This window comes from Amphiura filiformis, chromosome 2 (genome assembly GCF_039555335.1).
Source record: "Amphiura filiformis chromosome 2, Afil_fr2py, whole genome shotgun sequence".
Lineage (NCBI taxonomy): Eukaryota > Metazoa > Echinodermata > Ophiuroidea > Amphilepidida > Amphiuridae > Amphiura > Amphiura filiformis.
The window spans coordinates 56,988,574-57,004,152 of record NC_092629.1 but is presented as its reverse complement, the minus strand read 5'-3'; the positions used below and the strand labels follow the sequence as shown (position 1 = coordinate 57,004,152).

Here is a 15,579-nt window from a genome sequence, read left to right as displayed (position 1 = left end):
AGTTTCCTGGGAAAGTGGATCAGATGAGCAGTGAGTAAAAACATTTGCCCTACATCTTTATTTGATTTTTATTGTTTTATGAATTTATTAGGGCTACTGGTAAAGTGCAGAAAAAAACCTCCAAACGCACTCTAGGATTTTTCATCAGCAGCAGTAGAAATTTCTCTTGCATAGATTTTCTGGTGACCTCGCTTGGATTTAGCAAACAATGAACCGTCAGGGTTATAGCGCGTTATTTAATCTAATTCAACTCGTCGTGGCACGTATATTTATTGCACGTGTAATACTTTTTGACGTCACGAAAAGTATTGTACATACAATATTGTACGTACAATACGGAGTCTGAAGCTAGCCTTAGTTTTTCTTTTTCCAATAAAACCGAACAAAAGGAACGTATTTAAAATAACAAACTGGCAACCTTTATCAAAGACGTGTTTCAGTATGAAGCGGTGCATACTCCCCATTTGATTTTTGTTTGCGATTGAAATAATAATTAGACGCTATTTGTCCTATTGCATACAAAAATGGATTTACAGCTGAATTGATTGGTAAAGCAAACGCTATGATCCACGCAAAGACTGTAGGAGAGACTGTTGTGTGCTCTATTTGGACAAGAATTCCTAAGATAATTATTGGCATCCAGCATATGAGATCAGTTAAAACGACGAGTCCCATTTTCAATGCTGCTCGCACCTCTAATATCCATCTCGGTTTACTCATAATCATATGTGGAACTAAACATGAACAAGAAAATATACAAAATATAGCAGTATAACAAAATGTCAATGTGACGCAGCAAAGGAAATTGACGCCTAGAAATAGACCAATTGAATAGTATGGGGAAAGTGTTGATCCTGTTATGTTTATAGATTGAAAGGTAATATTTGGATTTATTCGCTCACTATCGTTAAAAGAGATTGTATATTTTTCATCCACTCTGTCAAATAACACACCCCTTGTCAATGGCAATCCAATACACACTTCAGAGTACTTAAAATCTCGGTCGTCTAAAAGCAAGGGTACAATACTCAGTGTAAATGCAACAGTCCAAATCACTACCACCGCGATAACTCTTGACATCCGAGTTGACAACATATTCCGGGGATCATATCGGAAAACAACATGTCTCGAATTATATCTCAGTGGATGACGTAAAGTCCAAGAACCAAGAAAGATATTCTTGAATGCCCAGAACCTATCAAGACTTATCAGTGTCAGAAAAAATAGGGATGCTTCACTTGACAAAATAGACAATACTGCGGCAAATCTACACAATGAAGTAGTTCTCCATTTCATGGCATACAGGGGGAAATATCGTCCATGCATGCTGTCCTTTACTGCAAGAATTAACAAGTAGAAACCCATGAGTAAGTCAGCTGTTGCAAGGTTTACAATTAATAGTTTTTGTTTGACATCATCTCTGACGAGTTTCCTTAATTAGAGTCAAGCGGTAGCATGACCAGCAAGTTTTAAAAAAAAACGACTGATAAAGAAGAATAAACAGATGCACCGCGGACTATATTTACACGAAACAAAACGCTATTGTTCTGTGATATTTTTCGCTGGGTACAAAATATTTCTAAAACCACGCTAAATCTTATTTACTGTCCAAAGTGTAATATTTTAATAACTCATTAATTCAAAAAGTTACACCAATCTTACAGTCAATCCGATTTTTTGATAATAAACAAACATTCTTGTATTATTTCACGCGGTATTTCATAGCCAAAATTAGTGTAAAATCATAGCTAATCATACTGATATCCAGAATCTTTCGTCACTGCTACAGCCATACATGGCTGTCACTGTCGGACTACTTTTTGAGATTCACTTTCAAAATATACCCTAGCATTTTCCTGGATACCCTACATACAAATTCTGGATCCCATTCGCCAAAAAATCAAGTTTTTCACAATTCTTTTATTCTTTCCGGACCACAGCATACATTCATATTAATAAATACTTCACTTTCACACGTCGTTATATCGGGACGTCCCCGTGGCGAAGTGGTTAAGGCCATGGACTTCTAATCCACTTATGAAGTTTTGCCCAAGTTCGAAACTTCCCACCGCCTTTTTTTTTTGATGTTTTATTAACCAATTTATTGTCATAAATCAAGAATAACACCATTTCGAACATCCATTGCTATTGTGATATTATATTTTTTTCATCAAACAAACATGATTGATTTTTTATTCACATTTAGGCCTAGGGCCTACTTTCACCATCCAGATGCTTTCACCATGCCTGACTATCATGATATCTTCGTCATTTAAAACACATTTATCAGTGGCTCTGTTCACAGCTCAGACTGAAATTATATTTGGAATCAATATTATAAATTGTCACAAATTAAAATCACAAACAGCGAAAGATCGCCAACAACTACCGCTGAATATTGTTATCCAACTAGATTTCCCCACAGGGCTATAAAGAACCACAAACCGCGAAATTTGGATATATACTAGATTGCCCTGCAGGGCTATAAAGAATCACACACCACGAAATATGGATATCCAACAAGCTTAAACTATAAATTAGCTCCCGATAGAGGGCAGGGCTTGATAAGGGAAATTAAAATCACAAACCGCGAAAGATCGCCGACAACCGCCGCTTAATAGGGATATCCAACTAGAATGCCCCGCAGGGCTACAAAGAACCACAAACCGCGCAATTTGGATATATCCAACCAGATTTCCCACAGGCCTATCGATTATAAAGAACCACAAACCGCGAAATATGGATATCCAACAAATTAAGACCACAAACCGCGAAAGATCAACAACAACTGCCGCTCAATATTGATATCCAACTAGATTGCCCGCAGGGCTATAAAGAACCACAAACCGCGGAATTTCGATATGCAACTATTGCCCCACAGGGCTTCAAAGAACCACAAGCCACGAAATATGGATATCCAACAAGCCCAGATTATAAAGAACCACAAACCGCGAAATATGGATATCCAACAAATTAAGACCACAAACCGCGAAATATCAACAACAACTGCAGCTCAATATTGATATCCAACTAGATTGCCCCGCAGGGCTATAAAGAACCACAAACAGCGAAATTTGGATATGCAACTAGATTGCCCCACATGGTTACAAAGAACCAGAAACCACGAAATATGGATATCCAACAAGCTTAAACTATAAATTAGCTCCCGATAGAGGGCAGGGCTTGATGAAAACCACAAACCACGAAAGATCGCCGACAACCGCCGCTTAATAGGAATATCGAACTAGGTTGCCCTGCAGGGCTACAAAGAACCACAAACATTAAAACACGATTATATTGCCTACTCGGGGCATTTAGACGCTTCCGTAGTATAGGCTTAAATATAATGCGCATTTACCAGTTCCGACTTGAAGTAGGCTTAAATCGGACTTAATCTCTGTGTCTCTCTGGCATTGTCAACATTGGGTGTGTGTTGTTCATATTTACATTTTCTTTACATATTTACGTTGCCTTGAATAATTAAAATATATTAAAATGTATATTGATCATTGTGTTCGCCTCTTAACATTACAGTCACGTGTGACAAGCAAGTTTTAAAAATAAACGACTGATAAAGTTTTGTTTAATTATTTATTGTCATGAATCCAGAATTGCAACTTCAAACATCTATTTTTCGTTTTATTTGTTTTATGGAGCACATCCTAACCTGATGACTTTCTAAGCTTGGAGCTGCTTGGCTACATTCATAAAAAGAAAAGAAATCTACCAAAAAAACGTTGACAACGTAAAGAAATCAGCAAGTTTAAAAAAACCCACCTCGGCTCACTTTTTGAAACTTGGTCCCATTTTAAACACCAACAGCAAATCAGTGTTTTTATTTTATTTCAACAGAACACATCGTTTCCAACAAGATTACAAGCCTACGTGTTATTTGTTTAATTCAATCATTAATCATGATTATTATAAAACAAAACACAATAGGATATTGGCTTACCATGCAAGAACAAGATAATAACCTTTCAGGTCGTTCCAGAAAGCTTACAAATTAATATCGCATCTGCACATTAAAGATACATAACACTTCTGGAAATGTTTTAAATTTATATAAATATGATAAAGTTTAAATCAGTACCTTTTACAAATGGGACCAAGTTTCAAAAAGTGAGCCGAGGTGGGTTTTTTAAACTTGCTGATTTCTTTACGTTGTCAACGTTTTTTGGTAGATTGAATAAATCCCCAAATGATAACCACAGAATTTGATATTAGTGTGAAAACCCCAATTATCCACGCTGTTGCCTTGATGATGTCTTTAAACAGAAGTTGTTCACATGATAAATACGGAGAAATGTTTTCCTCCGAAGAGCATTTTGGGCTATCGCTTTGATTCAGGAAGCATTGGCACACAGCTGCTGAATTTAGTGTAATAACCGTGTGATTTCCCAACCCACTAAATGATTCTCGGGTTATTTTAACAAGGGGATTCCCAGTTAAATTCAGCATGTGTAAACTGTATAAACCATTGAAAGCGTTTGTTTCTATAATTGATATATCATTGAAAGGGCAATGAATCCAAAGCAAACTACTCAATTGTTGGAAAGTAAAAGAATCTAGCTGTGTAAGTTTATTACCTGCTAATAAAAGTACTTCTAATTTATGCAATCCTTGAAAATTTTCCGATTCAAGCTTATATAACGAATTAAGATGAAGCCATAGATGAGTCAAATTAACAAGATCATTAAAGACACCATATGGCAACAATTGCAATCTGTTGTTATTTAGTTCTAGTCTTCTTAGTTCAAACAACCCTGCAAAAATATCTGGAAGAGTCGAAATATTGTTTACGGCTAAATCAAGTATCTGTAAGTGAGACAAATGACTGACAATTATTGCATGTAATGATTTGGAATCATTACTTAGATGTCCATTAGGTATAACAGATTGCAATGTAGTTAATTTATTGTTATTTAGGGATAACGTGGCTAATTTATGTAAACTTTGGAATAAGTCGACTGTGAGTACTGTCAACTGATTTTTATATAGATATAGCTCAGTTAAACTACTGAGACCATCAAAAATACCAGGTTGCAATGCTGCCAGCTGATTTGTATCCAATGATAAAATAGACAATTTAAGTAACCTTTGGAATAGGTTGACATCGAGCACTGTCAACTGGTTCTCAGACAAATATAATTCAGTGAGATTCCCTAGCCAATTAAATGTACCAGGTTGCAATGCTTTGATTTGATTTGTACGCAGTCCTAATATAGACAATTTGTTCAGCCCTTTCAATAGGGTGACATTGACCACCATCAACTGGTTCTCATATAACCATAATTCAGTGAGATCCCCTATCCAATTAAATGTGCCAGGTTGCAATGTTTTGATTTGATTTGTATTCAGGTCTAATATAGACAATTTAATCAGGTCTTTGAATAGAGTGACATCGAGCAACGTCAACTGGTTCTCAGACAACCGTAATTCTGTGAGATTCTCTAGCCCATCAAAGGTACCAGGTTGAAATACTTTGATTTGATTTGTATACAGGGCTAATATAGACAATCTGGTCAGGTCTTTGAATATAGTGACATCGACCACTGTCAACTGGTTCTCATATAACCACAATTCAATGAGATTCCCTAGACCATCAAATATACCAGGTTGCAATTCTTTGATTTGATTTGTATTCAGAGCTAATTTAGACAATTTGGTCAGGTCTTTGAATAGGGTGATATTGAGCAGAGTTAACTGATTTTCATACAACCTTAGCTCTGTGAGATTGCCTAGCCCATCAAATATACCAGGTTGCAATACTCTGATTTGATTAGTATGCAGGTCTAAAGCTGACAATTTGCTCAACCCTTTGAATAGAGTGACATCGAGCACAGTCAACTGGTTCTCATTCAACCATAATTCAGTGAGATTGCCTAGCCCATCAAATATACCAGGTTGCAATGATTTGATTTGATTTGTATGCAGGTATAATATAGACAATTTGTTCAGCGCATTGAATAGGGTAACATCGACCAACGTCAACTGGTTCTCATATAACCATAATTCAGTGAGATTCCCTTGGCAATCAAAAATACCACGTTGCAATGCTTTGATCTGATTTGTATTCAGCGATAATATGGACAATTTATACAGCCCTTTGAATAGGTTTATATCAAGCACAGTCAACTGGTTGTTATGCAAATATAGCTTAGTGAGATTGCCTAGCCCATTAAATATACCAGGTGGCAATGCTATGATTTGATTTGTATGCAGGACTAAAACAGACAATTTGTTCAACCCGTTGAATTGGGTGACATTGACCTCCGTCAACTGGTTCTCATATAACCCTAATTCTGTGAGATTCTCAAGTCCATTAAATGTACCAGGTTGCAATTCTTTGATTTTATTTGTATGCAAGATTAAAACAGACAATTTGTTCAACCATTTGCATAGGTTGACATCGACCACCGTCAACTGATTCTCATATAACCATAATTCAGTCAGATTGACAAGTCCATTAAATGTACCAGGTTGCAATGCTTTGATTTGATTTGTATGTAGGTCTAATATAGATAGTTTGGTTAGGTCTTTGAATAGAGTGACATCGAGCACCGTCAACTGGTTCTCATGCAACCACAATTCAGTGAGATTCCATAACCCATCAAATGTACCAGGTTGCAATGCTTTGATTTGATTTGTATTCAATCCTAATATAGACAATCTGGTCAGGTCTTTGAATAGCTTGACATCGACCACTGTCAACTTGTTCTCAGACAAATATAATTCAGTGAGATTCCATAGCCAATTAAATGTACCAGGTTGCAATGTTTTGATTTGATTTGTACGCAGTCCTAATATAGACAATTTGTTCAGCCCTTTCAATAGGGTAACATTGACCACCATCAACTGGTTCTCATATAACCATAATTCAGTGAGATCCCCTATCCAATTAAATGTGCCAGGTTGCAATGTTTTGATTTGATTTGTATTCAGGTCTAATATAGACAATTTAATCAGGTCTTTGAATAGAGTGACATCAACCACCGTCAACTGGTTCTCACGCAACCACAATTCAGTGAGATTCCATAACCCATCAAATGTACCAGGTTGAAATACTTTAATTTGATTTGTATACAGGGCTAATATAGACAATCTGGTCAGGTCTTTGAATATAGTGACATCGACCACTGTCAACTGGTTCTCATATAACCACAATTCAATGAGATTCCCTAGACCATCAAATATACCAGGTTGCAATTCCTTGATTTGATTTGTATTCAGAGCTAATTTAGACAATTTGGTCAGGTCTTTGAATAGGGTGATATTGAGCAGAGTTAACTGATTTTCATACAACCTTAGCTTTGTGAGATTGCATAACCCATCAAATATACCAGGTTGCAATGCTTTGATTTGATTTCTATGCAGGTCTAAATCAGACAATTTGCTCAACCGTTGGAATAAGTTGACATCGAGCACAGTCAACTGGTTCTCATTCAACCATAATTCAGTGAGATTGCCTAGCCCATTAAATATACCAGGTTGCAATGCTTTGATTTGATTTGTATGCAGGTATAATATAGACAATTTGTTCAGCGCATTGAATAGAGTAACATCAACCAACGTCAACTGGTTCTCATATAACCATAATTCAGTGAGGTTCCCTTGGCAATCAAAAATACCAGGTTGCAATGCTTTGATCTGATTTGTATTCAGCGATAATATGGACAATTTATACAGCCCTTTGAATAGGTTTACATCAAGCACAGTCAACTGGTTGTTATGCAAATATAGCTTAGTGAGATTGCCTAGCCCATTAAATATACCAGGTGGCAATGTTATGATTTGATTTGTATGCAGGACTAAAACAGACAATTTGTTCAACCCGTTGAATTGGGTGACATTGACCTCCGTCAACTGATTCTCATATAACCATAACTCAGTGAGATTCCCTAGTCCATTAAATGTACCAGGTTGCAATTCTTTGATTTCGTTTGAATGCAGGGCTAATATAGACAGTTTGGTTAGGTCTTTGAATAGGGTAACATCGACCAACGTCAACTGGTTCTCATATAACCATAATTCAGTGAGGTTCCCTTGGCAATCAAAAATACCAGGTTGCAATGCTTTGATCTGATTTGTATTCAGCGATAATATGGACAATTTATACAGCCCTTTGAATAGGTTTACATCAAGCACAGTCAACTGGTTGTTATGCAAATATAGCTTAGTGAGATTGCCTAGCCCATTAAATATACCAGGTGGCAATGTTTTGATTTGGTTTGAATTCAGGTCTAATATAGACAATTTAATCAGGTCTTTGAATAGAGTGACATCGATCACCGTCAACTGGTTCTCAGACAAATGTAATTCAGTGAGATTCTCTAGCCCATCAAAGGTACCAGGTTGCAATACTTTGATTTGATTTGTATTCAGGGCTAGTTCCGTCAAATTACCAAGATCTCTAAAAACATCATGATATATATCTCGGAGGACGTTAGAACTCAAATCCAAAACAGATAAATTACAAAGTTGGTCAAATGTATTGGGATATATGTCCAATAAGTAATTATCATCGATCCACAGACCCTTCAAATTGAACAAACCATTAAATATTCCTGCTTGTAATATCGTTAGTTGGTTTCTTTGTAACTCTAAGAATGAGAGTTGGTTTAAGGGTTGAAACCCATTACTGTAAAGCTCAGAGATTCTATTTTCAGCCAGATTTAAGTAACGCAAATTTAGAAGACATCTGTACGTTGAAAGTGGTCTCACACTAAATGCTATTGAGCTCAACCCATTTGCTTTTAAATTTAAAACTTTCAAATTTCGCAATGGGCAAAAAGTCTGCGAGGTTATTGTAGCCAGTAAATTTCCTTCCAAATAAAGCTGCTGCAAAGAAGTAAGACCTAAAAATGCGCCACTTGACACATTTTGCAATCTGTTTTTTGAAAGATCTAGTACTTGCAATCCCTCCAGATCCGAAAATGTTCCTTTGGCAATGGTTGTCAGTTTGTTACCCGGAAGAAGTAAATAATTGATATTGGACATATTTTGAAATGATTCTGGGAAAATGTTAACAACTTCTCTCCCCGAACCATCCAAAAGAGCAGGCATGAGAAGTCCCCCATCTTTGTGGTCGTAAATGAGGAACAAACGTTTACTTTGAAGTGCATCAATGCAGACAGTTTCAAATGTCTTGTAATGAATTAAGTTTGTGCAGTCTGTATTATATGGGAAGGGTAGTTCAGTAATTTTGACATATTTGGGCTGGGGTATTAAATACATTGAGGAATAAGGATCGAGAGTCTTAATAAACACATTTGAATACATGTCATTCAATGCCTTATTATAGTTTAGGAGTTGATCAAACGATATGATGTCTTCTTGAACTCTGAATACACTGTCAAAGCTTTCTAAATCGTTACATTCTTTGGGGTTAGATTTTGATAAACTTACGTTACAATATACACCTTCTACAATATCTGTTACATTGATATACGATAATGTTATCGTCGTCGATGCCTTAATGCTTATATTCAGCTTATGAGTATCGAATGTGGCGCTACACGGTTCCGGCTGTCTGGTGAAGGCTAGTAGGTCATATATTGACCAGTTATATGCGTGGATGACATCAAGACGAATGCCCAATTCTGGTAGTGTGGTGACGGTGAGGTTACAGGGTTCATCAGAAGTATTGGATATGACGAGTTCCGTTGAGGTATTATGTAAATCAAGATGAACATCAGTGCCGCATAAATATAAAGTGGACGAATTTTGCGTCTTGTGAAAACCGTTTCTGAAAATGAGGGCGAAATCAATAATATAAGTTACCAAGGTTCTAAGGTCGCCACTGCCGTATTAAAGACCCATTCTGTGATCCCAGCGCAAGTGTATAAAAATTAAAATTGTTTATAAATTGCTTAAAAGTGAAGGATAAGTCATTCCAATTGTCATTTGGTATTTTTGAAATGACAAATTTGGCAAAAAACGAAGAAAACAGCAGTACTGACGAAGATGAAGCCCCATTCAAATACAAGTAGCACAGTGTCATCGCCCCTATATCTTCACGGTAGAAATCGCCATGGTAGGTTGAATCCACAACCACGCATGGCAATTTTCTTCCGACCTTTAATATGAGAGGCAGTAGCCAAGTGACCTGGCTACTGACAATAGACGGGGGTAATGGAGGTCTCGCTGTGTGAGTAAGCTTGTATACGACATTGCGGTCAATGGTCATACTGCCTCCACTGTAGTGAGTGCAGCAAAAAAGCCTGCGCGCTTTTAAAATTAGAATTTTGGTCAGATTTTGAGTTCAAGACGCATGGCCTTTTCCTCAAAGCGCAAACTAACGACTATCATATCTGTTCAACACGTATTTTCTAGTGTATGAGACCACATCTGGTTTCTTGAGACAAAATCATTTACGGGAGATATTCATCATTTTCCAACCCGGTATCCGAAGATTTTCGTCTGATATCAAAATCGTGCATAGCAATTCACGTGTATTTATTTTAATATCTCTGCTGCATCAAATAATTATTAGCCAGGCGATGTCGGTGTGCGTAGCTAATTTAGATACTGTCTGAATTTTGATGATTTTTACGATCGTCCGGATGAGCAAATCACTGAATGGGCCTTTAAGTCTGCGTTTATTGGGACTGTTTATGAAAATAAGGGCGAGATCATGGATATAAGTTAATAAAAAGGTGACCATCTGAAGTATAAATAAATAAATAATAAAATAAATTTTGGATTTGACAAAGTAGTGTCAGTATTGTAACGGTATTGTTGCTAGGTACGTTGTTCGTTGGTGTTCTGATCACGAGATACGACTGCAGAGGGGGTAGGTGCCCTGGACGCCACTTTGAGGATGGCGCCAAATTTAACAATTCGGCATCGACTCTGCGCCCCCTCCAAGATCAATTTAAGACCGAAATTCACTGAACTTCATTGTTACCAAAATTACTTAATGGTATTTGTGCAAATTTTCGCGAGCTCCACGCAACAACCCCTAGCTACGCAACTGCTGACCTTCGAGTGAAATGCTCGTAGCCAGTGACCTCGGAAAAATAGTATGCACTATTTCCCCTCTAACCATGTAGTATTTGTATACTAAGAAGTTTTATATGTATATCAAACAAACAAACAAAGGTACAGACACAAAATTGGTATGTTTGCACCGTAGCGTGTCCACATCATGATGCCAACTTACCATTAAACGCAATGCAATAATATTTTTTGCCATTTCTACTCACTCAGACAATGCAAAGACAGATGAAATCTCTACTCTTAAAGTTGTCTGAAGACAAAAGACTATCAGTAGATCCAAAAGAACGCTGGTCACGATGCTACACTTTTTCTTCGGCATTGTGTAGCCTATGTTTTTCGTCTATAACTTCAATGTCCTGAAAATAAGATATTTATTTAAACAGGAAGAGTTACTTTTGTTACCTTTTTGAAAACGTATTTCTATAAAAAGAAGCAAATAAAAGAAGCAAACAAGGATGGTTTAAAGCGCTGCTCCTATTGATTAATGTGCACTATGGCAGCAGGGTATAACTAGAAGTCTAGTTTAATTCATACCAAATAGGTATAACAACATACTAAGTATTATATCACAACGTCGTTATAATCCTCAATGAAACTTAGATTTGTTGATTTTCATTGCACATAGTATTTCACAAAATAGGTTTTCACAAAATGTCTAAAATCATGGGGAAGTTTGTTTCTTATTGTTGGAAATGACTATTCTCATATCTCACAAACCATATACTTACATAAAAAAAGAGTGTATGTCGATACTTTAATCCAATATGACACGCCGATGTTATTCCTTTCACTTGCCCCGTTTAACTCCAACCTTGAAGATAGTTATTATGATGACGCAGCGAAGAAATCTGTAAATAAATAGATAAGAAGTTGATCAAAATTGGTGTGCTAATGTAAGTATTCGGATTGGCAGCAATATTGAACTCTAGTGTATTATCTCGTTTTCTCTGATGATCTCGGCTAACTTGTAAACTTCATTTTCATTGTCCATTTTTATTAAAGAAGAACTGTTGCTGCCAGATTGCTGCCAATGGGTGCAGACAATCAACCGTATGCAAAAAATTCTTAGTCTTTGAACTTAGACTCGGCGGCATCCAAGTAAGGCGTGCCTTTATAATTATTATGGTATTATTTCATATGTCATTCGCCTAATAATTACTGGATATACACAAAAATGTGCAACTTACAATTGGTAAAAATATGTATTCAGAATAAATGTTGACTCCCTTACAATGACTTAACTCCAGGGGCGTAGCCAGCCCTGTCTGCCAGGATGGGCAAGGCTCTAAAATGTTCCCCAAGTTGAGTCCAAAATAGAGTTATTCAAGCAGGGTGTTTTTTAGTCTGTGTTACAGACCGTGTACCTATATTATCCATAGGGAGAGAAACTACTGGGAACCACACACTCTCGGAAACCATAGTGGGCACTCGCCGCCAGCCGCTTCGCGGCTGGCGGCTCGTACTCGCCGCTTCGCAGCTCCGCTCACCCCCCCTTGATCGCGAGTCCGACACTATCTCGAGTCAGTCTTTGACAAAGACTAGGTGTTTTTCGGCGTGGGGTCCATGCCCGCTTTATACAGGGCCCCTGGTAGGGGTCCAGGGGCGAAACCCTCTGGAAGCTCATGGGTTTTGCATTTTTATACTATCAGTAGAATCCTCCTTGTATTCATTTGTAATATTTAAGGGGATATACCCCTTTTCTCAATCACGTCCCCTTCCATTGCTTTTGTCTTTACTCCCACAAATTACTTCCCTATAATCCTTCCTCCTTCATTTACAGTCACTAGAAATTAATTTCCCCTCAAATTACTTCCCTCTTCCATTCCTTAAGTTTCTTATCTTTCTTTCTTCATATTCTTCCCCGTTCATTCTCTCCTTCCCCCATTGCTTGCGCATAAATTGCTTCCCAACAAAAAATAAATTGTTTCCATTCCCTCTTAGTTCATTATCCCCTTTCCCTTCCCCCATCCCTTTTAGGTTTCCCTTTTGAGTTTATTCAGTTACCTCTTTTTTCTTTTTCTTTTCCCTAGTTTCCGTTCTCTTGTCTTTCCTTTCCTCTTGGCCCTTTCTTTTCCTTTTCTTTCCTTTCCCCTTCTTTCCTTTAATTTACCCTTCTTTTCTCCTTTCTTTTCTTTTTCCTTTTCCTTTCTCTTTTCCCTTTGACCCTGCAAAATTTACCCAATTGTACACGCAAAACGAACAGTAGCCCTATTTTCAACTGTATGTTAAGATTGAGCAATATTAGATAAATCCCATATCTTCAATACGAAATGTCAAATTTTTCAACTGATCGTCGGCTTTTCATCCTACGTCCATACACTGTAATAAAATGTGTATTATATACATTGCGAATTTCAAAAAATCAAAGTTATTGATATCATGCAGAATCACATTCTTCGTATTCAGAATGCAATTCGATATGTCTGATGTGCTCTAATGTCCAACAATAAATACTGTCCAAACGTTCATACCCCACCCCTTAAGCGGTGCTTATATATATTGTGATTGTGACAATTTTAGAATACACGAACTTCAGTAATAATATTACCATGGTCACTTTTACAGCCTGTATGTAATGTTTATTATTTTTTATTTAATAGTCACCGAATGCAAGAAAATTGTACAACTTACAATTGCTCAAAAAGTATTCAGAATAAACCTCTTCTTCTTCTCTAGAAAGGTCCTCCTCGTGTGACATTGACTGAGACCCACAAAAGGACATAATAACTGCAATGGCGCAGCAGAGAAAACTGTACAAGTAGCACGAGAAGTATTATTCACCTCTATGTGAAGATTGAGTAATACTAAATGAATGTCAATTGTGAATAACTATATTTCCTCCTCTCGTTGCCTTAAGCGATAATTTCTCATATAATTTGCACAGTTCGGTTCACGTAATGTTTTACTATCATGACTATAGAAGTACTATTTGTACCAACTATGGGTAATGCAAATTCCCTACATACACATGACTCTTTAATGTAGTGCATTGGTATGTATAACTCCCAAAGTGAACAATGCCATTGACGTTGAGATTGTCCATTGTATTATGCATCCATTGATATGCCTTTTGCTAGACTCAACCAACCATTACACCTGGGAATGATTTGGTATTCCCCTATACATGTTGTCATAATCTACTTTTAAAATTAGGTGAATGATTTGGGTTTTTCCACTTTTTTCTTAAGGCTTAAGTTTAAGTGCCAAGAAAACGAACAACAAATTCGGCGCCACCACAACAAAATGGCATAACTGAATTTGTTTGAGAAATCACCTCAGAAAGGTCAATAGATATGATATGTAACTATCATGACTACAAAACACATCTATTTGCACCCGCAAACACTACTAAATACCCAAATTAGGATGGTAAAGTCTATCCTGGGTGAGCACTGTTTCAATCAATTACCCCGAAAGGTTCGATATGTGAGTGACATGGTGGGCAGAATGTCAAAACAATATTACCCATTATGTGCAAAATACTGTCCAAAACAAAACGCTCTGTTCAATCCAAATTTATATTATTTAAACCAAGGCATGCATTGTACAGACGAGACTTTGCTGAACCCAAAATTCACACCACAGTCTCTACCCATTCAGATTTATTTACAGCATGATGCAGTCATGACTACAGTAGAATTCATCTCGACCTTTGCAGGACTTAAACCCCATTAAAAGCTATTAAACCAAGATAACACTCATTGAAACAGCTCAACTGATTAAATCGGAATCTTCTCTGGTTGTGCACATGTGTCTGTTTTACATGTGCGATATCGCAATAAAGCTGGTATTATAGCTTCAGTTGGGTAACCGATTATAAAGGAAACGCAAGGAAACAATGGTATGTGGACCTTTGTTCACGAAATGAGACAATGGCCTGCTTTTTGTTAACCAGCATTCTTGAAAATGAGCAACATAATGATTGTTGACTTAACACGGTTTGGAAATAATTTCTTCATATTTTTGGTGTTATCTGTCGTTTACATATCCTTCCTAAAACACAAAAGTGCGACCCTCCCCAAACACCTAAATTAGCTAAAAATTTAGGACATGTTACAAAACTATATTTTCTAGAATTTCAGAGAATAGTTTAAATGTAGCTTGTACCGTTTTTTGTGGCATCCTTCAGAACGGAGCGGTCCGTTACCAATATAGCTCAATATTTTCGGTCAATTAACACGGGGAGTTGGCTAGCTATGAGCTAGCTATGCTTTGCCCTCACTCATATTCTACGAAAGTGCGACTATTTCTGAACATCTAACCTAGCTGTAATTTTAGGTCATGTTAGAGAAATATATTTGCTAGAAGTTTGGAGAATAGTTTAAATATTGGCCGGTTATTTTTCACACAGTGATGTTAACTAGGCAAATGCGATATACTTCTAACATACACTATTTGTAAAGGTCGCGCGTCAATGGTGAGAGCACTGTGTATTGTGTATAGGAAAACGGACAGTAACTGCAGTATGGACAATATTTTGATATTAAATCCTATTATACAAGTCGTTAATAAATTCACATAAGCGACTCTTGGTTGACAATGTGCATACGTTTCATATGTCAACAGCGAGCACTTTTT

At 36.9% G+C, this 15,579-nt stretch overlaps 1 protein-coding gene across 1 annotated transcript; it reads right to left on the bottom strand.

Moving 5' to 3' along the window:
* Positions 1-423: 423 nt before the first annotated feature.
* Positions 424-9,547, bottom strand: LOC140141541 (uncharacterized). Its single transcript, XM_072163451.1, has 2 exons — positions 4,590-9,547; positions 424-734 (listed from the first exon to the last, which is right to left on the bottom strand). Exons 1-2 carry the CDS (start codon positions 9,280-9,282, stop codon positions 424-426), a joined length of 5,004 nt encoding a protein of 1,667 aa, XP_072019552.1. The 5' UTR covers positions 9,283-9,547.
* Between the last annotated feature and the right edge of the window lie 6,032 nt (positions 9,548-15,579).

Coding starts and splice junctions, on each gene's coding strand:
- LOC140141541 (XM_072163451.1), bottom strand. CDS start 9,282: ATGTATTCAAATGTGTTTATTAAGACTCTCGATCCTTATTCCTCAATG. Junction 735..4,589: donor AGAAGTACTTTTATTAGCAG/GTAATAAACTTA, acceptor GTTCATGTTTAG/TTCCACATATGATTATGAGT.